This window comes from Brachionichthys hirsutus, chromosome 23 (assembly GCF_040956055.1).
Source record: "Brachionichthys hirsutus isolate HB-005 chromosome 23, CSIRO-AGI_Bhir_v1, whole genome shotgun sequence".
In the NCBI taxonomy this organism is placed as follows: Eukaryota; Metazoa; Chordata; class Actinopteri; order Lophiiformes; family Brachionichthyidae; genus Brachionichthys; species Brachionichthys hirsutus.
Genome location: NC_090919.1, coordinates 5,520,979 through 5,548,562, shown reverse-complemented (window position 1 = coordinate 5,548,562; position 27,584 = coordinate 5,520,979). Strand labels below are relative to the sequence as shown.

Genomic DNA, 27,584 nt, shown 5'->3' with positions numbered 1-27,584 from the left:
ACTGGGAGCCCTCAACCAGGAAGTAGGTGGACTCACAGACAAGTTTCAAAAGATGTTCTCCTCTACACCCCTACTTCAAACCTGGAAGCAAAACCTTTAGAAAGAGAGCCTTCACTGCTGAAGGATCTCTTCCTGTTCGCTGGTTATTTCTGCAGCCTCACCAGCACGACACAAAGAGAACAAAATGAAAGGCGAGGCTTACCCAGTCTTGGCAAAGTTGGTCCAGTAAGTCATGACCACAGCGCTCAGCATCACATCATTCTTTGAGAAGTTGCATGGGAACAGGTCGGTGGCACCAATCATGGGTACGCCAAATACGTATGGTATCTCATCTCCATGGGCGGCGTCGGCCCATTCGGGTCGCGTCTCGGTCTGGCAGTGATGGTAGAAGGTGTAAAAGTAAACCGGTGACTGGAACTCGGCATGGAGTTTGGCGGTGGCTACTGCCGGCGCCACCCACTGGTGGTCTGTAAACAAAGCCAAGAGGGTCTTCCTTCGCATGTCGCCATTATCTCTGTCTGCCCAGTCTGTGTACATGAATTTAATGGTCTCCCTCAGGATGTCTTTGCCTGCAGTGGGAATTAAAGGATAGGACAAAAGAAATAAAGGGGAACAAGAAAGAGAGAATTGGGCTTCATTAGGAGAAAAGTCAAAAGTACGCGAGAGTGGACAAAAGATGTGATGCTGAGTACGGATGAAGACAGAGGAACATGTTGCAAAGGACGGTCAGCAATTAAATAAAGAAACAAAGGTTTTCCTTTCAATGCCTGATTTCACAGGTAAACTAAGCAGATGGTCTGAATAGGATAAGTAGCAAAGCAAAGAATATGCCTCTCTGGTCGGGTTCACACTGCACCAAGAGGACTCGGTTCCATTGGGAGCAAATTGTTGCATTTATAATTAGTTGAAAGGTCTGCTTTCACACTGATTTTTTCGCAAAGGAGCAGCGTCACGTGGCTGAAAGGCGTGCTCGTCGATTGGACAAAGTAGCAGGGGAAGTCCCGCCCTCTTCCATGTTTGTTTTGTTTTGGAGTGGGACAGTTACGGCTGCTGCTCGTTCAAGGAGGGGAAGCTCATGTTTATGGCCTACATCATAAATGTTACACAACGAAAGTCGTTTTTAACAAAGACAAAGTCGTTGGGGATCCGTAAAGTCTCCGCATCAGTTCAGAACAACGGAATGAAAAGCGTGGACAATGCTTCGGGTGTTTTATGCTTCAACATCGCTGAATCGCTTATTTTACTGTCAATCAAAGAGGGATTCCACCTCAGACAGATCATCCAATCCTCATGCCCCAGAGATGCTGATGGGCGGGAGAAAATCCAGCATTTATCCAATGACCGTCCAGTTTCACGCTGTGGAACAATCCACTCTACGCTCATTCTTGACTGTGGGATAAGTCGTGTTAGTTACCGGTGATAAGTAGCTGATTAGTATTATAAAGTATTATAACGCATATTTAGTCAATGAAATCTACACACAGCGGTACATATTTCACCACTATTTTTTGGTAACTGAGCTTCCCCTACAGAGCAACTTGGAGTGCACGCTGTACTTCCTCTACCAGAGATGCACCGCATAGCGTCACTATGTACAGTGGCTGTTTGAAAAGCACAGGGCGATGGGTGCGTGGGGAAGGGAATGGAACGGCATTATCTAAATGTGTTTATGTTTTCTCTGTGGCAGGCTGTGAGGGGCTTGCAGTCTGGTCTTTAAAGAACAACAGTGTTGGGATTGGAAGCTGGCTGCCTGGCGGGGGGGGGGTTGATGAGAAAGAGCAGTGCCCACGGAGTCTCAAAGGCCAAAGCACAAATCGCACCAGGGAGAGAAATAACCTTGATGATCTCTTCAGTTTGCCTGTCCTCGCATTTTTTATTTCTGTTCTCATTCATGGCCCACATAAAGTTTTAGAAACTTGTCTCTCCACTGGGAGCCCAAGAGGGTGTTGATGATTTGTTGTTCTGTTGTTGCACAAATGTGACATCATGTCAAATGAGAAATAAGCCCTAAATCTCAGGGGCAGGAACACATTTATATTGTATATATATGGAACATCATCTCATTTTGGTTCAAAATGACTATGATCTTAAGTCCTGTCTCCTGAGTGGCAGCAGAAAGAAGTACGGAGGCGGCGTTCCTCACCCTCGGGGTAGCCATAGAGGTTGTCTACAAAGTTGGAAATGGTATAATCGAACGCCGCAGCTGAGATGCCGTCACTGTCCTCGCTGTCGTCGACAAACTTGAGACCCTCCCCTTGGTTCACGCCGATAAGGATGTCGTAGTTCAGGAACTCCCCCTGGTGAAAGCAACAGGGGACGGACGTGTTTAGTGTAGTAACTGACCTGGAAGAGGTCTCAACATCATCGCGTACATTATATTTGTCCCAAAGAAGAGTTTTAAGATGGCCGCATCTGTCTTATTGAGATTTTCAAGCATGGAGTAATCAAAATCAAGAGCACAAATCAATCAGAAACCATTTGCTATTTAATTCTCGCAGATTCTAATTTACCTTGAGGTTCAAGAAGAGGCTAGCACCCTAACGGCAGTCACGCTTCCTCTTCGACAAATCAGCCACTGGACGAGTGATGTCGTGCTCATTTTCTTGCCACTATGATTGACTTCTTAAAATAACTGACAAATAAAAGATTCTGACTTCAGCTGGGAGTCACGACGGCAAGTTAAGCACACCCGTAGGCAAAGTTGAGTCTTTGTCTGACTAGGTCTTCACGCCACCAAGGCCCCTGCTGCTTTCCACTGTGTTACTGCATTTTAGGGTGTGATTTCACACCAGGCGGTGAACACCACCGTGGAAAGGTCACACTTACACCTACTCTCTCTGGCGCGTCTATAAAAACCCAGCGCAAGACCACCTGTGATGCAGACGCCGCGTTCTCACCTGCTGCATGAGGATCTCAGGATCGTCCGGGACCACGTCTCCATCCACCACGGGGCCAAAGGCAATGTGGTAACGAGCTGGCTGGATGTCCTGGTCGACCAATTCCCTGAAGTTCTTGCGTCTCAGGCAGTCAACCAGGTCGGCGGTCTCCGTGTAGGTGCAGCCCACCTTGCGGGCCAGGATCTTGGTGTACTTCAGGGGCTGGTAGTTGACGGACCAGCTGGAGATGGCGGTTCCACTCTGGGCTATGGCCCTGTGGAACAAGCCTGACAGGACATATCTTTATGTTACTGCACTTTAGCAATACACCCGGACAAAAACACAACGAAATGTTGCTGCTGGAACCATGTATGGCGTGCGTTTCCTCTGTTTCCCTTGCATTTTCCTGAACTTGTCTTGACGGAGAGAGACTAGCTGAATTGCAGATTGCCACTCTTTTTGCTTTTACCTTTGTTAAAATGCAACCAATTGGAACATTTTCATCTAACCATCCTCACAGGAGTAAAGCTGGACTGTAGACGCTAAGCTTCTGAAACAGAGCGTAAAAGAGAGAGAGAGAGACGGTCGGGAACAGTGGGAATAAGCTCAGATGTGAAACAAGCCTTTCTCTTCTCTCGTCTCTCAATCTCTCTTTAGCTCCTCCCTCCCTCCATAGTTCTGCCTGTCCTGTGTCGTTTGAACCACTCAAGTGGCTCATTAAGGGGCCGCCAGCCTCGCTTGCTTCCTCTCGCTCTCCTTGTTTTTTTTTGTCTCACTTCCCCCTCTTGGGCTGCAGCTTGGTCAGTTAATTATTCAGCAAGACTGCAGAGCGTCCTTTCCCTGGGAAATCAGTTAATAGGAAGCAGCCTGGAAACAGCCATGCCTACATATCTGCATGTAGCAAGGTGGCGGTGGGGGGTGTACCTCCCGAGGAGCTGCTCTCCTCTCTTGATCAGCACATTCCTCTTCTTGACTACCTCTCCTTTGTCACACTGTTTTGTCCTCTTTCCCTTTGCTTATTACCTCGCCTCCTCTTTCCTTAAACACAGTTGAAAGGAACCCGTGGCGACCGACTTCCTTCCTTTATTCCTTCCTCACACCGGTGCCGTCTGCAACCCCCCCCCCGGTCCGTCCTGACATTCATACGCCAGCTCCTTTGCGTCTGAGTTCGTCGGTGAAGCTGCGTCGTTCACATGATTGTGTGCATCGGGGGTGGCGATGACAGACCCCTTACCTGGTATCCCCGATGGGGATGGAGGGGGGAGGAGCGTGACAAACAGCCAGCATCTAGAGGGCTGACCATGTTGGATTCTGATGAAGATGAGGACGATGAAGACGATGGGGGTGATGACAAAGCAGAGGGATGAGAATTGACAGGTGTGCGGGGTGAGGGGGGGGGGGGGGTTGGCTGTCAGCAACAGGAGACATGGGGTTAATACATGCTTTCCCACCATTAGTGACCCTCTGATGCTAAAGTGAAACATTAGTGTTTACACTACAGTGATGGTCAGCAGTACTAAAAACCAACCAACCAACCAACCAACCAACCAACCAACCAACCAACCAACCAACCAAACAAACAAACAAACAAACAAACATAAAAAAGCGGCTTTAGAGGGTGAAGGGAACCAACGGAATAATTAAAATATGTTATTAGCTTAGCTTTGAATAAAGACAGGAAGTTGAGAGATAAAGCTAGTTTAAACCCAATTTAGCAAGAAAGGTAAAGTTCATGAATTAACAATGACTTGTTTGTATAATCTCCTGCACAGAGCAAGGGGAGTCACGCCCTGTACACTCTTTACCCAGCAACAGGCGCCGCGACTTCCACGGTGGAGAAGCAACCACGGAAGCAGAGGACGGATGAATGAACTGCTGTCAGTCAAGAAATAATTACAACACAACCCCCCCCCCGCCCCGTGTAAGTTAATTAGACGCCTTCAGAGGAAGGCTGGCTGTTCACCTCCGCTCCCGCCTTGGTGTCACGCTACGCCAAGCTTCCGGACTCTGGTGCCATAGTTAATGAGCTATCAGCCGTCGTATAGAAACACAAATGTAAACGAGCTAATCTCTTCATGAATGAGGTGATTGTAGCTAAAAATGTGACAGAGTTGAACAACAATGGTTCGCATCGACACTCACCCAACAAAGAACATTTAGCTTCCGTCTCCTCGCAACCATGCTGTCAGCACCACCCACTGCATGGTGGCGCAGTGGGTGGTGCTGTTGTCTCACAGCAAGAAGATTTTTCTTTGGGTTCGCCGGCTTTCTTCAACAACAAACACACATGCAATTTGGGCAAATCAGTTCGTCTAAATTGTCCGTAGGTGTGAGTATGAACCTGGTGACTCGTCCAGGGTGTACCCCGCCTCTGAACCGTAAACAGCTGGCATAGGCTCCAGTAAATCCTGCTATTTCAGATAAGTGGTCAAGAAGATGAATGAATGAATGATGAAGAAACTTCATCTGACCTTCGGTATACGATCACTATTCATTGCTGTATTTGTACGATGTTTGTAACCACTGAAAATGTGTACAAATATGGACACAAATGAACAGAAAGGCTTCGCTTGGGTCTGCATCTTTGTCAATATCTGTGTTTAACGTTGGGAATAAAGCAGATCGCGCACAGATGTTCACATGAGCTCTGATGTCACACATTTGTTCTCGAGACACTTCTCTGCAGGCAGAAGGAGACCCGTCAGATGTCTCTGGCACACACACACACACACAAATCCACAGAGACCGAAGCCGATGTGAACACGCTCTATCTTTTCATCCACCATTTAGTCCATGTTCCTGTCTTTTACACTGTGTGTGTGTGTGTGTGTGACATGGAAAATGAATAGAGGACAGGAATATTAAGGCCGAGTACTTGACAGCAGGAGGACGACTGGAGGAGGACAGCACCGGGAACAGCGTGATCAAAGGAAGCGAGCGTGTGACCATTTGGCTGCGGGTGATAAGCCACACTGATCTGAAATCAGTCGATTGGTGCGCGGGCCTCTCTCTCTTTTGGCCGTGCGATGTTAGCACTTAGCCCTCGGTGTGCTGTTGGTAATTGGGAGCACGAGTTCAGATTTTTTTTTGCTGGCAGATATGGGAGAACGCAGCATTTAAGTAATACGAGGTGATGTTTGAGCTCCGGAGACAGCAATCCATCAATGAAAATGAATGACATAACCTGGATCAATCTTAGATGTTCTAATTGGCCATGAAACTGATTAAATACTTCAGGTCAAAAGGCAGGCAATTTCTTTTTCGTAAGTCTTCTGGGATGAATCCTCTTACACGAGTTTCCCTTGGGAGAGAGCAGGGGAGGAAGTCCCCTGCAATGATATAATATAATATAATATAATATAATATAATATTCTTTGGGATTTGTGATAACTGATCTAAAATGAGGACTGAAAACTCCTCAAAGAAGGAACAGCAGATACTATTTTGTATGAGAACACAAATCCTGACTTTAAGATCATCCTTGTTAAAAGGATATTAATTGTTGCCGTCTAATCATATCAATGGAAACACATTTCTGAAATAATGAAATGATCATCCAGGCGCGTTCTACTTTGGATCTGAATCAGAACACCTTTTATTTTTGTGCTTTTTTTTTTGCATTTGTCATGCCTTCCTGTCACTTTTCTTGCCATGAGGAACTTATTTTGCTGAAAGGTTCACCCAAATGTTTGCTGCGTTTAGTTAGTTTAGTTTTAGTTTTAGCGCACCAGGGCTGGATCAGGCCGTCAGAGAAGCATACCAAACAAGAAAATGGCACAAAAGAAGGGACAGTGGAACCTTGGTTCTCCAACAACTCGGTTTTCGACACCCAAAAAATGGAGTTTAAAATGCCTTGGAAGTCGAACAGATTTTACGGAGTTCGAACACACGAGTGGAGCCCAGGCGAACGGAGGCGGAGTCTACCTTCAGCTCGTAGGAGAGAGACTATTGTGCAAATGTTTCGCTTCGTGTTTGTTTTTTTTTCCACGTTTTATTCTTTTGAGCTCGTGGATCCAAACAAAGGCAGCCGCAATGCTACTGGAAAAGAAAAGAGGAATGGCATATAAATGATACAGAATTGGGTTAAATTAACTTCTATTTGTTTCTACTATTTACAATTTTATGTGTTATCTGTTGTTTAGATACACGTAGTTACATATTAATATAACTGTAGGGTATTTATGTGGTGCGCAGGAACGGATTAATCTCGTTTACATTATTTCTAATGGGAGAGTTTCAGTTTCCGAACGAACCGGATTTCGAACAGTATTACGGAACGAACTATGTCGGAGAACCGAGGTTCCACTGTGCAATATCCAGAGAACGAGAATGAGTCTCCGTTTACCTTCTGAGTGGTGCGAGAGAATGAGGAGGTTGACGCAGGACGCCCCGGCTCCAGAACCAAAGATGGTGATTCTTTCCGGGTCGCCACCAAAGTGGCCGATGTTCTCATTGAGCCAACGCAGGGCCTGGATCTGGTCCAGCAGCCCGTAGTTCCCCTTGGCGGATTGATCGCCCGTACTGAGGAAGCCTGCAAGTGATGAAGAAGAACAAAGGTAATTCAGAGAGGATAAGGAAGGGACAATAACAAGCGGAGGATGCAGATTACGAGGCCGAGGAGATGATGCTCGTATTCGTAGTAAATGCTTTTATTTAGTCCCTCGCCAACACACGGCCCTTACTTGTAAATCAGCTGCAGAGCGAGAGGGAACCGCAAGACTGCGGAGACAAAGTGTGTGTTTGCGTATGTGTGCAGCACATCATTCATCGTCACGGAGTGGCAGACGCTAGACGGAGGAAGCGAGGGAGGCGAGGGAGGCGAAATTGCTTTTTCCAGCGTCTCCCTTAACGACGTTTACTCTACGCCGAGGCAACGAGCAGACGCTCCTACTCACAACCACTTACTGCTCAGCGGACTGCATTGTGAGGAATATACTGCAGGTGACCCTAATCTGAATCTCATCCATGCTGGGATTACAAGCGTCGACGCTTGGGAGTTTGGATGGGTGCGGGGATCTTCTACCGAAGCGAAGAAACAGAATAAGCGATGAGGAGGGAGAGAGAAGTTTTACTGCTCCACATCACTGGATTATGTCTTCTAAGGCCACTAATAGCAGCTCTTCTCTTTTGAGGTGTCACAGTAGCGACAGAAACGTTCTTTATGCTTCAGTTGCTTAATAATTAAGGAGGTTATGTTTTCGCGTTTTACCGTTTCCATGACAGGAACATGAGTTTTACGACAGACACTCTTCATAAATTGAAAGACGAGACTCTCCGAATGTTCTGTGCGAGGCCATCCTTCAGCAGAAAATAAATTGTCAATAAATGTGAACAAAACAAAAATGATGTTTTTTGGAGATTGTAATATACAGAATCAGGTACAAATCGATGGCGTGAACATTGAAACAGTAAGGGAAAATACATTTCTGGGAGTGATAATCGACAACAACATTTGCTGGAAACCTCACATTAGGTATGTTAAATCAAAAGTGTCTCGCAGTGTTTTAGTCCTTGTCAAAAAGCTTTATTTATTCTATACAACTCTCTAATCATTCCATATCTAGATTATTGTTTGGAGATATGGGGAAACACATATAAAACTGCACTCCATCCACTTTTTATTTTGCAAAAAAGTGCAATACGTATCGTTCATAAAGTGGATTATAAAGCACACGCGAATGATTTATTCTGGCAATCTCGAAGTCTGAAATTTTTTGATTTGGTACAGCATAAAACAGTTCAAGTTTTATATAAAGCAAAAAACTATTCATTACCACACAATGTACAAAAAATGTTTCAAAAGAAAAAATAAAGCAGCCGGTGTCTCTGATCGTTCCACCAAAGACCCAGAGCACCTCTCGGATTCTAACGGCACGCCTAATTAGAGCCTTATGAGGGGCAGGTACACGAGATGAGGTCATCCATTGAGCCTATACAGGAGAAGTTAAATGCTTGAGGACAGCCAGATGCTGGAATTTATTGTAAAACAATAGATATTCTGCTATGGGATGCAAATTGCGAGCTGGACCATGGTGTGGGGAAGAAACATCAGAGTACTTTTTCTGATCATCGCATGCTTATGCTGAACAAATAGCAAATGCCCCGACGCATGTTTAGCGCCTCCACCCTGTGAGGTTGGAAATATTAAGTCGCCATTCCTCTTCATCCTGCAAGAATGAGCGACGCCAATCAATACTGGTCATACTGTTATGTCCATAAAACAGTGCAGTGAACGCATCACGAGTGCACAGCATTTCATGCAGCTCTTTAAATACCAAACACACACACACACACACATACACACACACACAAACATGCTGCCTTTTCAGATGCATTAATTAAAGCGAGCTAAAAACACAAAGTAAATAAGATGCGCTGTAATTACTATGGCATATTAAACATAAATAAATATGTACACAAGGTCATTAATTACAGCTCAAGAGGGGGACTAACGTCATTGCTAATGAGCTCTGAACATATAACCCTCTGTATGTCCTTTGAGCACCCAAGTTTATCAGCACGCTCCTTTATTCCGGCTTAAAATGCAAACATATAGCAGCCATTTTCTAATCGACTTTTTATACTCAGCAGCATTTTATTAATGTCCACCCAACATTCTTACTTATATTTATTGCACTTTTCATTGCTGTTACAAATAGATTATTCTAAGCATGTTCTGTCCATTCACACACCAGTTCCTATAGAGGTAAGCAGCACAGAGTCTCTGGGGCATCAACTGAGCAGAATGTGGAGACGATCTGAGCGGCAGCATCTTCACCAGGACCAGAGACAGAACCGTCTGATGGGCGGCCCGCCTCCTGACTCATGAAGTAAAAGCAGGGATTTAGCAAAATGCAGAGCGTTTTGCTGATTGCTGAGGGTTTTGCACATTAACTCGAACTTTGACTGTTTTTCCTTCCCTCTATTTATTCCCCCGCCTTTTATCACCCTGCCCCCCCCCCCCCGTAGTCTGTCATTCAGGAATGACTGGCGACATCTTCTGAAGTCCTGTCCTGCATCTGTGTGTGTGTGTGTGTGTGTGTGTGTGTGTCTGGATGGAGGATAGAGAACCGTAGCCCTCTTCTAAGCCTTGTCACTCTCGCTTTAATGAAGTCATAGGACCAGCTGTGTGCTGTGTGTTGTGTGTTGTGTGTGCTATTTCAGGCTGTGCGCTGTGTGTTGTGTGCTGTGCGTTATGCGTTATGTGTGGCACATCGGCACAGAGATGCTGCAACAGCAGGAGAGAGAGTGAGAGGGAAACCAGGCCAGCTCCCAGCATACAAGAGTTTTTCAAACCTCAATCTGCACATGCATATGTGTGTGTGTAGGTGTGTGTGTGTGTGTGTGTGTGTGAAGCACAGAGAAGTGTGATTGCTGCTGATATTAAGGAGGAAGCATGACGGAGACAGAATGAGTCACAAAGGGACAAACAGTGAAAAGAAGTAAGACGATATATTGCCGTGTGTGTGTGTGTGTGTGTGTGTGTGCGAGTGTGTGTTCATCCTCCGGGACATGAAACAAAGACCAGTGTCTATTTCACTTTCTGTCTTTCTGTCTTTATAGAGTGTCTGTTTGTGTCTATCGATCAGATGTTGTTGCCCTGTGAACACTTTAACAGCCCGAAGGAACAATAGCTCAACGGCCTGATCACACACCCTCATCATGGATCCTTTCATGATGAGTGTGTGTGTGTGTGTGTGTGTGTGTGTGTGTGTTTCTCATGAAATCAAGATTTAGAAGGTGTCAAGCATAAGAATTTTTAACATACCCTTGAATATTTTTTTTTTTGCACATATAAAATTATGGGGTGAACCAACTAAAAAGTATATTTTCAGAATTAAAAAAAATATTGCCTATGTGTTTGTCGAAATTTTTTAGATGAAGCCCATAACAAATTATCATTACCGCAACTTAACATTACATGAAATATATGGTTAAAAATGATTATGTTTGGCCATTGTTACAGTAGACTCTTATTACTCATGCTAAAACCTATATATAACTCTGGAGAGATACATTTTAAAATGTTTTAATTTAATGTAATTTCCTATTAATTCTCATTACCGAAACATTTGTGTAATATACCCAAATATGGTTGGGTATCAGACCCATTGTCCAAAGTTAATATAATTCTCATTTCCGAAATATTGATCCTCATTACCGACATGGCCTTCTCATTACTGCAACCTGGTCTTGTTTTACAAATTAAGTAATAATTATATATCATATTTTGTTTTAAAATATACAGACAAGTTATACCGCACTAGTTATTTAGTGACCAATACATACAAAATGTGTATGTTATCTTTTACAAAAGTAATTAAATAAACACTGTGTGTGTGTGCGCACACTGCAAAAGCCACCCTCACTTTCTTCCTCCGTCATTCCCTGCACTCCTGTTTATCCATCATGTGGGCTCCCTTTGGTGTTGTTGTCCCTTTGGGGGGGGGGCTTCTATCCTGCCAGAGGGTAATGGCGGGTGAAATAGGGGTGCTGCGGGCCATATCGGACGCGATGGACGGAGTTATGTGTGTGAGTACGTGGACAGCACTTGCACAAAACCCCAGTAATTGTTAAAAGTCATTGCTCTGTGTGAAATCAAACTTAAACATCCTGTGATGTTTTTATGAGGGAGTCGTTACTGTTTTGTGTGTGTGTGTGTGTGTTGTGTCTTAGCTACGAGAATCATAGTGAGAAATGTCGACCCATACAACATCACAAGCTCGATGCTGTCATCCATGAGGCGTGATTTGGCACCGTTCAAAACGAGTAAACACAATAAATTGTTCTTGTGTTGACTTTGATTTCGCATTCTGCAAATCTTAATTTCATTATTTCCCTTCTACTTCCTCCAGCAACCGGCTCTCAAATCATCTGAACGAGTTGCTAAAAAAAGTTCTAAATGTATAAATCGTGAAAGTGTAGGTATTAATCTCCAATTAATGACAACATATTACACTCCCCAGCTGACCTTTAAAGTGTGTGTGTGTGTGTGGGGGGGGGGGCAGCACCACTGGCTGCCCCTAGTTTGTTCATAACATACAGTACATTCCCACTATGGTCAAGGTAAAAAAAAAAAATCTGTCCTGTGTAATTGAACATGATTACATTTAATATTATATTGGTTCCTGGTAAACACCCACAGACTCCGCCCCCCCCCCGTTTGTAATGCAGACCTTCTGTTCAAAGAAGCTGCAGCATCCAAGTCTGAAATGAGCTCGATTTGGTGTCCAAAAATGTAGTGAGCCAAAAATCCAAAAAGAGCCAAAATCAGCAAAAGGGACAAAATGTGATGGGATGTGATGACACCCAAACTGGTGTCCGATGCAGCAGCAGCATCTGTGCGATGGATAAAACAAATAGATACACATCTGGAGGGGTGTGTGAACGCAACATCGTGTTTGTAGCAGTCTGGGAACGCACGTGAGCATCGCCTTCTCGCTTGTGTAATGAATGGCTGACGTGGACCTCTGTAGCTAAAAGTAGAGCGCTGCTATTCCACTTTGCGTTGGCAAAAAGAAGAAGCTGCAATACTTCAAACGGAGCCCCGTGCTGGCTTGGCCTAGATTCGGTAGCTCCTCCTCACGCGGCACCCAGCTTGCAGCGACCGTAGCCGGCGCGGTGCAGCTGAGCTGAGCATCCTGGGCTTTGTTCTGCTGGCGCTTGCTCATTCATTTGGGCATTATTTTTGGATTTGGCAATTTGTTACCATTTGCACGAGAAAAAAAAAAGTTGCAACTTTGCAAACATGCGAGAAGCTGAGTCTCCGGTGCTGAAATGCTGCCAGATAAAGGAGGAAAACGTGGCACGTGCGGCGTTCGTGTCTCTGACAAACAAAGACGCGCCTGAGCTTTAAATCCGCATCATTGAGAAACCAGCGCTCATCCTGCAACAACAACAACAACACACACACACACGTACACACACAATGCTAACATTTAGCATATTCTGACCTCCACCTGAATGTATAGTAGGCAACTTATAGTAGGCAAATATTTAAACGACACAAATAGCGCACTGCAATCTGTGACAGTTGATTTTTCAGTGTATTTGTGTGTGTGTGTGTGTGTGTGTGTGTGTGTGTGTCACCAGGATGTAACTACGGTAGCTATCGACAGGTCCGAACTGCGACTGACTAATTAAACTCACATGGGTCAGCAGAGCCGAGGGGGAAACATGACAAAGTGGACTTTGATGACCCGGTCCGGAAAGCATGACGCACCTTGCATTTTGGAGGTTTATTTCTTTCTTTCATTTTCTTGAAAGAAAATCTGACCAAGATAAAACCGACTGAACCAATAGAAGAGAGTTCTATCTGAAGCATTTACCTATTTTAAGGCTAGTCCCAGTGACAGGGCGACACATCCACAAAGGAGGAGGAGCCACAGAGGGCAAACAAAAAACTAAAAGCTTTCTCAGATGTCGTTTTTTAGCTCCTCTCATGAACACAACTCGGCTTTCTTCTGTCAAAAACAACCTTGGTCTGTATCCGGATGTTGTCAAGGAGATGCCATTCACTCCTCAGCAACATGGTCGAGTCAGAAGACCGGTTTAAACCCAGTCTGTGAAGGACTGCTGCTTCGAGCGGCACCGCCCTGATGGCCGTGCTCCTGTCTGCACGGACCATACGGAAGCTGTACTTAATGCATAATTGAACCCGAGAACTCGCCCTTAAAGATGTGGCAGGTAACACTGAGACATTAAAACGCCTAACATTCCCAGCAACGTTCGATGCGGTCTCTACTTTCACTCAAATGGTTTCATCCGGTCGCTGTTGCCACAACTTCCAGGAAGACATCAGAGGAAGAGGAAGGAAGTCTGACAGATTAGGTCGTTACCTCGTTCACGGACATTTCTGCCTACAAAGATTTGCATCAACAGGGGTGGTTATTAACAATGCAGACAACAACTCCCATAATCCCACGCTACTTTTGTAGTGTGGGATTATGAAGTACCCCCCCTTGGCAGTAACAACATCCTGTGCTTTTAAACGTGTTTTTTTCGGGAATTCACCAACACACCAGTCAAAACTCATTAGCAGTGCTTCTCGCCTGCTCTCCTTCTTGACCATCGGCTGTGGGCGTGGGGGGGTGGATGGGGGAGTGGGGGGGTAAGCTTTGCATACATTTACATGTCATTTAATGTTAAGGGCCTGCTGATAAGACGTGCTGGGGAAGAACGCGCTTCATGCAATACGCAGATAAATGGCGTCCCTGCTGTCCGTATCTTCCACGTGTGCCACATGATAGCGACACGTTTCTAATGAGAGCCGGGCGGCTGCCGGCAGGGGCCGACAGAAACCGACCGGCGCCAGAGGAAGAGCGGCAGCGTGCATCCGTTCCCGTAGGTTTCCCTGTAGGACGGATACAGTAGGGTATCCGTCCTCTCCTGCAGATTCTGTCCCGATCCAACCACAGCCATAGCCTTCATTCGTGGAAACCTGGAGTGAGTCTGATTACAAGGTGGCATCGCCTCAGGTGACAAAAAAAAAAGCCCTCCACATCTTTTTCCATTTCTTCAGCTTTCCGTCTATGGTTGTTTCCTGTGCGAGTCAGACCCGACTGCGAGGCTGCATGGACAGGGTATAAGCCGAGACGGCCGGGCGGCACCAATCAAAGATTCACGCTACAGAAAAGATGAAGTACGGAAACGAAAGAAAGCACCACAGAAGTCTGTGAGTTTAACAGACTATGTAGGGAACACGCATTTGCAGAGTTCGCACAAGTTTGGACTATTATTCACGCAACAGACAGATTAAATCGTCCAAAGTCACAGCTTGGCTGATCACTTGGCGGATTTTTTAGTGCCCAAACGAAGAGCTGCCAGTAAATATTGGCGGTGGATTTGCCTCTGCTGGACGGCCACATGAAAGACGACCGTTAATAAGCATTCAATTTATTATTAGTTTTTTTTTCTGGCACAAATATCCAACCCCCCCCCCAAAAAAGTCAAAGAAGATCACAGTTCTGCTTCTTCTTCTTCCTTTGCTTCCTTTCTTAACCCCAACTAAAACCATGACTCGAGGTGAGCTGCAGTCTATCAACGTCCCACAGCATCAGACTATTAGACTTATCTTAGCCTGAGTTGCTCCTAATTTGGCAGACTCTGAGCGGTGGCGGGTGAAATGTGTTGAAAGTTATCGCAGTGAGGCCAGTTCCCCTATTTGGCAGGAAGAGGGGCGAGTACAACCAATGACTGTCTGCCAGGTTGATTAATAAGCAGTGCCAGAGCGGCTACGCTAACAGACTGGCTTTGCCTGCGTGCCTCCAAAGCTCTACTAAATAAATGCCAAACACACGCACACACACACACACACACACGAAGATACTGCATCTTTGCCACCATCTCCTGAGCGACAGGTCATCAGGGTGGCGTTATCACATTACGCATTTCAGCAGGGTATTAGCAGTCAGAGCACATCCTGCTTCTGCTACTAACAGTTACCGCCAGGAAAAGCAGAGTCAAGCATTTAAATATAAAATAAATGGAGGAAGCGAGAGATGGTCGAGTCGGTTTTGTTATCGTATGCTCCCGGGTTTTGTCTATTTATCTGCTCATTCTTCTGTCGGTTTATCCAATCATCTGGTGTCATCACAGCTCAGGCCACATTGGCTGAATGAAAGGTGAATGAACAACAATCCGGCCGGTTGCCTTGTTCATTTTCCTTTAGTGGCTCGGAAAAGAATAATGAAGGCGCCAGTGTTAACGGATTGAATGCAGAATTCTCTGTTGGGAAGGAAACTTCGATTTGAAACTTTTCAATGAGCTATAAGGGCGGTTATCTTAATATGTTTGAATTGTTATTCTACTTATATATATTTATTCAATGCAAAGCCAGTAAGGTGACAGTCTGCAGCTGCCTTTTTTACAAAGGCATCACGAAAGGTTAAAAACAATGGGAATATTTTTCAGACACATCTGGGAAGGCTAGTTTTTATGTTTTTTTTACATCGCTGAAATAAGAACAAACCAAATTGCTGCTGCCTTTGTTGACATAACGAAATACATTTTAAGGACTGCCAGATGCTTTTTTTATTGTTTTTCCGTCTTGCTCTCCTCTGAAGCCCTCATCAGTTGCTACTGATTCAGCAGCTGTCCACCCCCCCCCACGCTCCCACTGTGAGCGGTGGTGGGGATACACACTCATTCATGTGAGGCAGAGGGGAGAGGATATAGGCTCGGAGTGATGGAGTGTGTGTGTGTGAGAGAGAGAGAGAGTTCATGTGGAGATGCCTACAACTCTTGACACATACTTCTCTGGTGTTTTCTCTGTTGTACCACTGGTGGAAGATGAGCGCCCTCTTATTGACCTTGCATGTGTGCCTTCGCCCGTGATTCCTGACAGGAGAGCCGAATCACCTCATCCTCGGAAAGCACACCGTTGCCTGGCAACTGGCCATGGGTAGCACATAGCTGGAGATGGAGAGAGGGATGACGTCCTATCAGTCTGTCTTCTCTTTCTCCTCTCAATCACTCCTGGACACGCTGGACCGGTGTAATATCTGACTTTACTGCGTTTGTTTACTTCTCTCTTATTATTCTTTTCACTTCTCACTTTTCGCATTTTAGCATTTGTAATTTTAGACAACCGTTTCCTGCTTTCTTCCTTAAACATTCCACATTTTCAGGTGGCAGGAAAGATTTACAGAAATTACATATTTCTTTTGTAAAAATAAAAAAATATGAAAGAATTATAACAGAAGCTCCAGTAAGGGCCCCAACAAGCTTTTAGCATGGCGATTACTATCTCTTAAATGAGACAATAAACCTCAAGGTATTTTGATCTCCAGAGAAACGTGGTGTGACAAGACTGTTGCAAATCAGTCATTAATTCTATTCCTTAATTCTAAAATATGTGTGATGACAGCTTAAAGTCTCATTCCTCCTCCTCTACATTTCTATTTCCTCTCTGAGTCCTTTTCCTTTTCCTTGCTTCCTGTCCAAATGTCTTTCTCGCCAGATCACACAGCTCGGCTGACTGTGTTTATGCTGAGGGCGGCGCTCTGCCACACGTCCATGAGACATCCGTATGCAAGGCACACTCCAGGTAAGACGGAGAATGAGAAAGAGCCAGACAGCGGGGAGGACCAAGAAAATTGAAGTGGGGGTAATGACGAGAAATAAAGGTAATGGAGAAATGGAAAGGAGACGTATATGAAGGTGAAGAAGACTGGGTGAGATTAAGTTTGAGGGAGGAAACATTTGAAGAGGAGCAAGAAATGACAGGAAGAGAGGGAAAGTAGGAGACAGAAAGAGAAGGAGTGGACGAGAGTCAAACCCATTAACCTGCAGGCTTGGTGCTGCTGCTCTGTGTGTGTGTGTGTGTGTGTGTTTGTCTGTGTGTGTGCGTGTGTATTTCTTCAGTATGTGCAGTATGTGTCTTGAGGGTCAGGCCTGCCAACCTAACCCTTCCTGTGCTCTCCACCAACCAAGACAGATTGCCGGCAGTGGCGGCTAATCACGCGCTCCAGTGGCTGCTGGGACACACACACACACACACACACACACCTGAGGCCAACGGGCGCACGGTACCAGGCACACCCCCAGAGGACATGTGTGCACCACCCTGGAGCTCGAATAACCGACCCTACAGTCCTGGTTGGCGCTCTGCACTAATGTATTAAGACAGAAACTAATTCCTGTTAGCGCACCAATGCTAATATTTACATTTTTCCCTTCCGCATGCACAAAGCAAAGCTTCTGCAAACATTTCCAGCTGCGCCTCTTAAAGGGAGGACACACAGCACAAAGTTCAGCAGATGAAACATGTTTTTTTGGCATCGCACCTCTTTGAATCAGGGTTTAGAAATAGTCGCTGGTCATGCACTTGGTTGAGCAAAGGAAAAGAAGAAGAAGCTGCCTTACTTTCTACACAACACACACTGCGCCGTGTGTGCAGTCGAGGTTTTGGTAATACGAGCATCTGTTCCCAGCGTTTTGCAAGAAAAACTCCAGAAGAAGAAGAAGAAGAATTAATGGAAGCACTCAGGCAAAACATTTACGCAAATACTCTATATCCACTCACACACTTATCCCTCCGCCGACGACCACAGAATACTATTAGGTTTGCTGCTGGAGCTGCAGAGAGAGCTTCCAGATGAGCTCTGCCCTCCTTCTGTCACCACGCATCGGTGAATCGGAGCGATTCAGACGCCTTCCATCCATCTCTTGTTTCAGAATGTCAGAACTATGAGTTATTGGCCCGCTAATTACCTCTCAGGGTCCCTCATTTAACACCACAATCCAATCGCTCGCTGATTACAAGGAGAACATGATGATAGGCCGCATTAAAGGAGCACGCGGGATTGATTGGTTGATTGTGCAGCAAGAATGGGGGCGGGGGGGGGGAGCAGGAATGTAGAGTTAAATAACAACAACAACAACAACAACAAAAATACAATGAGTGAAAACACACACGTATATATGATGCTAAACTGACTCGTGTGTGTTTGTGTGTGTGTTCAAGCGCTGGGAAGAAATAGCAGCAGATTGGTTGTGGTGATGTAATCGCAACTTGTAATTACTGAAAGTTTATTCACACGCGTCCCATTATCCTGGCCATTGGCAGAGCTTACAGATTTACCATATTCATGAGGATGGCTACATGTACCGTACACATGTGCACACGCACACACACACACACACACACCCACACACAGACGCACACACTAAAGAAATTAAGGAAACACATACAACATGTCTTTCTCTAATGGCCTCAGGCTAAAGCTGCAGCAGCACTTTAACAGCCATGACCACGCACGCACGCACGCACGCACGCACACACACACACACACACACACTATAATAGCCGCCCAGAGGGAATAAATCATGTTTTAATGACCACGTGAGTCGGTGTGGTAGAGGATGGTGATGCTGACGGTGTTAACGGAAATAAATCCTCGCGAGAAGAGTGCACGAGAGACAGAGGAAATTGCGTGCACGCACGCTTTCAGCACTGACCACTGCGAAATAAAGGCGTCGACATTACGAGCTGACATCACAGACCGGAGTCGACACTTTCAATCTGCCTCTCGCCATCCTGCTGATGCCGCCATGTTAACAGCGGCTGATAATGATGCCCCCCCCCCCCCCCCCCGAGGCCTCTATCACTTTACACCCGGGCCCCCCCATGTTAAGGAAATCTGGAGCTCATCTTGACTGTGTGGGAAAACTTGAGAAACCTGCTGCCGTGGAGGCGATGTCCAAACCAGGTGGAAGGTGGAAGCGAGACAACGTTGAGATAGCATTAAGGAGGTGTGGCAGTGGGGTGGGTTGTTTTTTGAGGATGGGGTGGGCGGAAATTCAGGGTTCTAACAAAAGGCTTTGTGCTCTCATTGTTTTCTTGGCAGGGCGAACTGGGTGTCTGTGGAAAAGCCGATAAGAGCAAAAAAAAAAAAGCATGATTCCATTAAATAATGTCCCTCTCCGAGTGGAACTGGAGGTGGTAAGTGTGTGTGTGTGAGAGAGCGTGTGTGTGTTTAAGACAACGGAGGATGAGGCCATTAAGTCATCTTAATACTGTTGCGTCCACATTGTCATTAGCACGCAAGCAGGTTTAGGTGTTGTGTGGATGCTGCGTTGTTTCATAGGATAACTGCAGCGCGGTTACGTTAGTTTAGGTAACTGTTGCTACAGTATTAGCATAGCATTAACATGTGTGGCGCATGCAAATCTAAACACCAGCGCTAACAGTACAAACAAGATGCTAAAAAATGATGCCGATGAGTGATAGATGTTAAATAATCTTTGATTTCCTTCCCACAGAATGATTTCCGGTATTGGAGCAATGATGGTTGCTGTGACCCCCCCGTGGGTGAAGAGATCAGCTCACACGGCTGCTGGAATTGGCCCTGGCTGCGACGGCTATCAGAGGCAGACAGCCATGGCAATTAAGATGCTAATGATAGCCTGGCCCACGACAACGCCTGTTAATCTCGCACACGGTCAGATTGAGCATCCATAATCCGCAACAGGCTCAAATGAAGCGGCGACTGTGCGCCTGACGCCGCAAAGAAGAGGGACGACCCGACGGCATGGATCGCTCTATGTCTTCTGAACTTGAACGCAGAATGCAAAGAGGGTGCTGAGCTATCCTCATCCTATCCTTGTTGTATCCTGGCCAAAGATATATGACGAGCAGAATAACATGGACAATTTCACTTGAACCAATGTGAACTAGAGGGTTGTGGATTCTAAAAGGTATATAGGTCAGAGCAGGGAAATGCTAATAGCTGACTGGCCAGTCATATTGGTTTCACAAGAGATAAATCAGCCTGTTCTGTGAGCTTACTACTACTTAAACTACTAACTTGCTTCGTGTAATGAAGCGGGAAAACCCTCTTTTTTTGGATCCTCTACATGGATTTCCTCATTGATGCATGTCTTATGAACGAAACTTTAAAAGGTGGCCACCATGATGATCAATTTCACGATGCATTAACCAGCAGACATACATTTAATTAAAAATAAAGGACATACTTCATGGATAATGCTAATTTATGAAGTTTTCCTTTAATACAAATATAAATAATGTCAGGTATAAAACAACTGATCTCCCCGAAACTCAGGAGCTCACAGCAAAAATAATCTAGATAAATAATCTAAGTGAAGGATCTCAGTATGTCTTCAACCCATAGTGAGTTCTTGACAAGGATCAGGGCTATAATGCATATTTGCCCTTGGGAGGAACACAAACACACTCATGTATTGTCAATGTCCTGGCAAGTTGGACTACATAACCAAAAGCGCATGCAACAACAGAGAAGAGTTCTCAATGTGCTAATTGCTTTCCTTCATTCGGCACGTCGACTCATGCTTCAAATTACTAGTTTTTTTTATTTTTATGACGACATCCTGGTCTTAGGAGGGACCGGCATGAGATGGTGATCAGGATGGAAACTGACAAACAAAGGGAAGTCAGGACAACATGTTTGTTAGCAAGGTGTCCTCACCAAAAGGGACAGAGAAACAAAAGAAACAGTGGCGTCTCATTAAGACAAGTTTCATCAGGTTCACAAAGAACAAAACAAGACCCTGCTTAAAGCTGTCAACTCCAAACTCAATGGGGAATTGAGTTTGGTCGTCAAAACAACGATGTTTCAGATGATTATACTGGATTGGGCCGTAATTAGGCAAACATTTTGACCTGAAAATGCTCATTCCAAAGTCAGCCCGGGAGACACTAACAACTAAGTTGTTGCAGGTTGTTCGAGAATGCTTTCTTTTATCATAATAACAACCTTCGACCTGCAAGCAACATTAAGAGACTCATCTCTGGCTGATATTTTCCTGATGGACTTAAACATCTAAAAAAACAAAAACTGCTCTCCTTCTGTCAAGTCATGCAGCATTGCTTAGGGTGACTTGACGTCACTGAAGTCGCTTTCACTCCAGAGCTGTTTGGACCGCTTTAAACGGACCAGAGTTCGTTTCCTCGGATAGTCCGATTCATTTGGGCAGGTGTGAAAGCTCATCCAAACTCTGGTGCGGATCAAACAAGCGAACTACGGTCCGCCTGAAAACGTGGCAGACCAGGGTTCACTTGCAAGCGAAATCTGGTTCGGTTCGTATGCGGTGTGAAAGCTCACCGGACCAAACACAGGACCAAATGTTCGTAGTAACGCTATACGCAGTGCATCTAGGGAAGAGGAAGTACAGCGCGCACTCCAACCCAAAACAGACATGGGAGAGGGAGGGATTTCCCCTCCGACTTTGTCCAATCGACGAGTGCCCCTTTCAACCACGTGATGCTGCTCAGAGAGTTTGGTCCGCTTTAGAGATCACAGTGTGAAAGCAGAACCGAAACAAGTGATAAATGCAACAATGTTGCGACTCTCAGCTCCCCAGTCGAACCGAGTCCGAACCGAGTCCATTTGGGCCGGTGTGATAAAGACTTAAGTATCGAGACGCGGTGCACAATGACGATATATTGGCAGAAAGTCACCTTCATGTTTCCAAGTCTAATCCACCTACAGTGCCGAAGAACCCTCAGGAAATGAATCAGAACCACGCCGCTTCTCATTGGTCGACTCCTCCAGATATACCACGGATCGCAAGATGCATCCCTAAATGTTTTCGTGTCAGCTAGATGGTACTTAGCGGAATGGAGCCCCTGTGTACATTTAGGCCTCAACAGGAAGTACATTTTTGAGATTCCACTGCTGAAACAAGTCTACAAAGCTTGGAACAGTGATGCCATCTGGTTTCAAAAATGTGTCTCTCATGAGGGATGATATCTGGGGGTTAATAACTCTGACACTATAGCATTCAGTATTTTCTGTTGGGCTTAGAATTCTTATTAAAAATGTATTTCAAACAGGAGAGAATCATTTTGAGACTGCGGTATCGAGCTATTCAAACTGCCCTTGCTTGATTTGGTGATTGGAAACAGCTCCCTTCCACATTTCCACGTATAATGGAAGGTGAACGATTTTGCCTCTCACTGTACTTTGTAAGTGAACAAGCACAAGGAGAATAGCAGAGCGAGGGAGGGAAGGAGAGAGAAAGCATCTGTCACATGTCACTCAACCAACCAGGCAGCGGAAAGCTATTTATTAATTCATCAGTCAATGTTCCGAAAGGAAGCAGTGGGCAAGGCTGAGGGGCAAATAAATTTCACTCAGTGATAATATCGTCATTACTAATAATGTGGGATAATTATACGTCTATACCGCTATATATCTCGGTCGCTCCAGCAGCTCCCTCTCTCCGTCTCCCTTCCACTCCTCACTCATTCCATCTACCTGAATTAATAAATGGAAAAAAGAAAAAAGAAAAGGCCCTGCTTCCGTAGGCGATTTCCACAGCTCAGGAGTTTGCCTGGCTGGATTGACAGTGGCAGCAGCTTTGCCCTGCTCATCCGGGGCCTGATTCATAATTAATGGAGGTTATAATTGCAAAGCGAGAGCAGGCAGCGAGAGAGCAAGAGAGAGGGAGCAATAATGAAAATTAAAAACACACACACGCACACACACACACGCACGCATGTGCACAGTTGACATTTTACACAGCTTTCATTTAGCCACCCTTCCATTTCTTACATCATTAACATTTACACACACACGCACGGAAACACGTGCACGCACCAATTACTAAATGGTTAATGAAATCACCCGGCTCCTCTGTTCCCAGGTCTCTTAAGTAATGGGTGAGGAGGTCAGACACTGAGCTGAACGAAGGCTCAACTTTGTTCTCGAACAAAGTTAAACACAAAAACCGGAAACACACTTCACTCTCTCAGGTCGTACGACTTTGTATTCTTGGTGCTGCAGAAATTCCCTTGCATGAATAACCATTTGTGAGAGTGACATGGTTAGCGGTTAGGACAGGATAGATGATTAAAAAAGGGCCGATATACGCACAAGTACACTTGAATAAACAATCTAATTATGAGAAACACATTCAAACAGACTTTAAATCTGTGGTTAAACTGGATTTGTGTCAGGCAACAATGAGTTAATGGAAGTCTTGGCTTCAATACCTAAGGTAGGCTGAGATCTGGACTCACATTTGATGGCCCTCCTGCTACAACAGATGGATTAATGCCCTTAATCATATGGTTTTTATTATATTCCATTTATTGGTTACACTATTTATGTACTTATAGGACTAGAGTAACGGCGAAGTAACCTATTTACTTTGTCTTGTTCTTAAAACGCGATCATATTTCTGTGCAGCTTCATTTTTGTTCATTTACCCTTAAAAAGCAGCAGCAGAGGGTTTTTCTTGATCGCTGTTGTTAAAAAAAGTTGATTATTAGCAGCTTACTGAGCCTTTAGCTAAATGTCACGACGTGGAAAACATGTCGAGGCAAGTACAACAGTGACTGGATAATTATCAGCGCTTTGAGAAGGTGCTGAAATCACAAATCTCCAGTTCAATCCTGTGCAACTGTGCACGAGAAAGTCTTTAATGAAAATCAACATTAAAACATCATTGCTTTTTGTGTGGTTTTCTATATGTGGTGGAAACATTCCATTCAGGACGTGCGTTACAGAATAATAATGAATTATATTAATAGATAATGATGATGATATATAATTTCAATTCTTCCTCTGACACTCTTGACCAGTTGTGAACTCTGTCCATGCAGTATAATGAGCTCTCAATGTACTGCATGTAGCGTAAAATGAGTAACATATTAGTGCACTGTGATGATGATTTCATGTAATCCATTCATTTCCTTGTCGATGAGGCAATCTACAATAATCTCGTCTGCTGCTGGAACCGACCCCAGCTGGCTCGGGACGAAAGGCGGGTCACAAGACGCCAGCTCATCACAGATGTACTATAATAACATATTTAGAATTAGAACGTGACCTTGAGAGAGAGAGTAGACTGAGACCATCCGCAGGGAGGATAGGGTGAATAATGGAATGAGAGGAGGGCAACGCGAGGTCCGCCACGTTGAGGTCAGGTGATCACCCACTGGCGCTGGTTTCGTTCACGTCGAAGCGAAGGTCTTTGCGATTAGAAGTCACGGTGCAACAAGGAGCCAGGGCCCGGGATTAAGACGGGATGAGTGTGGGAGAAAGAGGGAGGAGGGCTCCATGCGTCAACGTCAGAGATCGAGAGCCAGGATAATCAGCAGCGAGACATAATTGGGTCAATCCCTCTGATTTATTGTACTCGCTCTTAGTCCGCATGGCTGAACCTTGATTAAGAAGCACGTATCATTCCTTTGAATCAAACTCTGAGCCGTCAGACTCCCATGTTTCAGGCTGACTGTCTTTTACATGCTAACGTTCTCAGGCTTTGATGTAATCTGTATCATAACACATTGAGCTATTTTAGAGTTGATCTCTTATCAGGATATTTCCTTTTCAGGAATGCACATTAAGCAACTCAAATAATTCTAATTCCATTGTGAAGCATCCGTGTTAAAGCAAAAATACATCAAGGTGATGCATGATACATCAGTGTAATGTCGCTGTCAACAAGTGCAATTACGTACTAAAATATAAATCAGCTGCAATGCCAGAGGCACCGAGAGACGAACCATGAAACAGCATCTGTTGTTTCAGCAATAAACACATTCCCCTGGTGGAAATACAGCAATGAGAAATTATATCATTCCTATCGACATGAAATAAAAACTAATAAAAAGCTGTGATTTGTCCATTGCTTGGTATCAATATATACGGGATATATTTTCCTTTATCTATCCTAAGACCTTCGATTCAGGTTTGACAAACAGACAAAAGCGTAAATGCAATGACGTCTTGTGAAAGTTGTCCTTTCTTTCCGCTGAACTGGTTTGGATCGTATTTAATTTGCATAATGAGTTGCATGCACGAAGGATAAGGGATTGATGTGCTGGACGGACCAGCCAGTACATGCAGGAGTGTCTGATCCTCTGCTTGCCGTCAACAACAACCGGAGCAAGTCAAACGGAGTGAAGTCCCTGCCCCCGTCTGGGCTCGCCAGCGGAGCGAGGTGGAGACGGCCAGTAGATATGACACTCCTTTGTATTCTTTGATGAGTGTCTGCTGCTATCTTTCCCTGCTTCGACTCACCTTCCCCTAAAGATCGATCTTTCCCTTCAGACACCCGAGCCAATCGCGAGGCGTTGATTGGTGTCCCTTTAGCTTGCTTGATCTGTCCTTTCCAGTTTGTCAACTCAGATGCTTGGCATTTTGCTCCCCGACCCTCCCACAGCGACGCCTGCCCCTCGTCCACTTTCTGATAACTTTGCCTAATAACTCCCCCTGGAGTTTTTAAAAATCTCTCTCACTGTGTGTTCTCCCATGTCTTGCCCCCCCCCCGAGCAACATTGACTCGAGACACAAAGAAACGCGTTCCTCTTCCTACACACGCTCAGTGAATGCATTTATTCTCACTGATAAATCGGGGGATTACGAGAAATCTGCTTTATACGGAAACGTTTCTGCGTGGAGAAACACGATTTCTTGGCAAGGTTTATGCTTATCTGCCTGTTTGGTGCTGCTGATTATGGTACGAGCACGTTCGACTAAAACTCAGAATCATTCCGGATGAGGTAATAGATTAACTTCGTTGTCTTTTGTTTATCGTATTGTTTTCAAATTATTATCTTTCAACCTGCTTCACAAGGTTTTTGGAATCATAGTTGTATTTTGGGCAATTTAGTCTCTCTCTCTCTCTCTCTTTTTTTTTTTTTAACAATTATCAAATCCACACCTTTAAGGCCCAAAGCATTGTCTGTCATTTCAATGAATTCTGTCAGGTGGATGGATGTATAGGGACGGACAGGACGAGTATTGACCAATAAGCTCCCACTGGTGGGGACATAAAAAAAAAAAACAATCAAAATCCTCTGAACATCATGGCCGGCACTCGAGTGCCATAACAACACTCAATCTGGCAGCCGCTGCATTGGAGCATGGAGTTCAGAGATGTGACCCAGATGCAATGATAAAGGACACACCTTCGTCTCCTGTGGGCTCAGACCCAACATATTGATCCAGTGCGCTCTGGTGTGTTAGCACAAAGGTTTCTACCTGCTTCTCTGTACGCCACCCAACTGCACAGTCAGTCGCAGTAATGGGAAGAGAAAGCCTGGGCTGAAACAGCTGCTGATCGGAGACGACGAGAGAAACCTTAGGACTGTCTTCACAAAGCAAAGCAGGAGGAAGGCCGAACACTTGCAACGACTTTCACTAACTGTTAATCCAAAGAGGGAAAACTCAGGGTTTATAGTAATCCCTAATTTAAACCAGGTCAAATGTGACACTGGATAGTAGCACCGTCCACCAGAAACACAAAACATACTCAGGCATGTTATTGATTGCTCCAAGAAAAGCTTTCGCCCTCGCCAACGAGAGGTCAGGCATCAGAACAGTGTCTGTACTTTGAGCACTTTGTCAGGGTCGTGTTTAGGGAAGAGCAGACAGCGGTGCAATCTCATGCTATTTAATGGAAGCACTTTTCTTTTCCAAAACCACACGTTCCATTACCGATTTCGTCTTCGACACATGAAACAAGTCTCTCTGTGCAGGAGACAGAATGCATTGAACAGCGTTTCAGTATCGTGCAGTTTGTCGCGCTCTAGCTGAGGAGTTGTAGCTAATAATAACCGCAGCCGAACAAAATGTCCAGGAAAAGAAAGGTTGGTGCAGAGGGAAGGCGAATTAATGAGAGACGGGAAAGGGAATACTTAATGGAGATGAGCCGGTATGTCTTCTTGGTAATGAGGCAGTGGCTGTGCTAAAGGAATATCATTTGCTGTTGCACTTTGACAACAAAATAAGAAAAGCACAGCAAAAAAACAAAACAAAATGAAAAGGTAACCTGTATTGTTCACCGGGATATGTTTACAAGAGATTCAGAAAAAAACAAAAACTCAGCTGTATTGTTTTTGAAAATATGCGAATAGTTTTACACCTTAATGCTTTGTTGCCATTATTGTTGCTTTATTATGACGTCAAGAAGGTAGAGGACTTCAAGTTGCTAGGGGCAACAGCAGAGTGATGGAGGATGTGGACAGGAAGTGAAGAATCGTGTGCAGGCAGGCTGGAACGGGTGGAGGAAAGTATCAGGTGTGCTCTGTGAGGATGAAGGGAAAGGTCTACAAGACAGTGGTGAGGACAGCCATGATGGACGGCTTAGAGACAGTGGTGAGGACAGCCATGATGGACGGCTTAGAGACAGTGACTCTGAGGAAAAGACAGGAGGCGGAGCTAGAAGTGGAGGAGATGAAGATGCTGAGGTTCTCCTTGGGAGTGACCAGGT

At 45.0% G+C, this 27,584-nt stretch overlaps 1 protein-coding gene across 1 annotated transcript in view; it reads right to left on the bottom strand.

Annotated features, from left to right (window-relative positions):
• The window catches only part of nlgn2a (neuroligin 2a), a 79,317-nt gene that overhangs the window by 1,407 nt on the left and 50,326 nt on the right, over window positions 1–27,584 (bottom strand). Inside the window, exons 4-7 of the mRNA XM_068756025.1 lie at window positions 7,222–7,407; window positions 2,898–3,163; window positions 2,144–2,297; window positions 203–569 (exon numbers count right to left, since the gene is read on the bottom strand). Of these exons, the coding sequence (XP_068612126.1) occupies window positions 203–569; window positions 2,144–2,297; window positions 2,898–3,163; window positions 7,222–7,407 (973 nt within the window). The remainder of the gene's footprint in view (window positions 1–202; window positions 570–2,143; window positions 2,298–2,897; window positions 3,164–7,221; window positions 7,408–27,584) is intronic.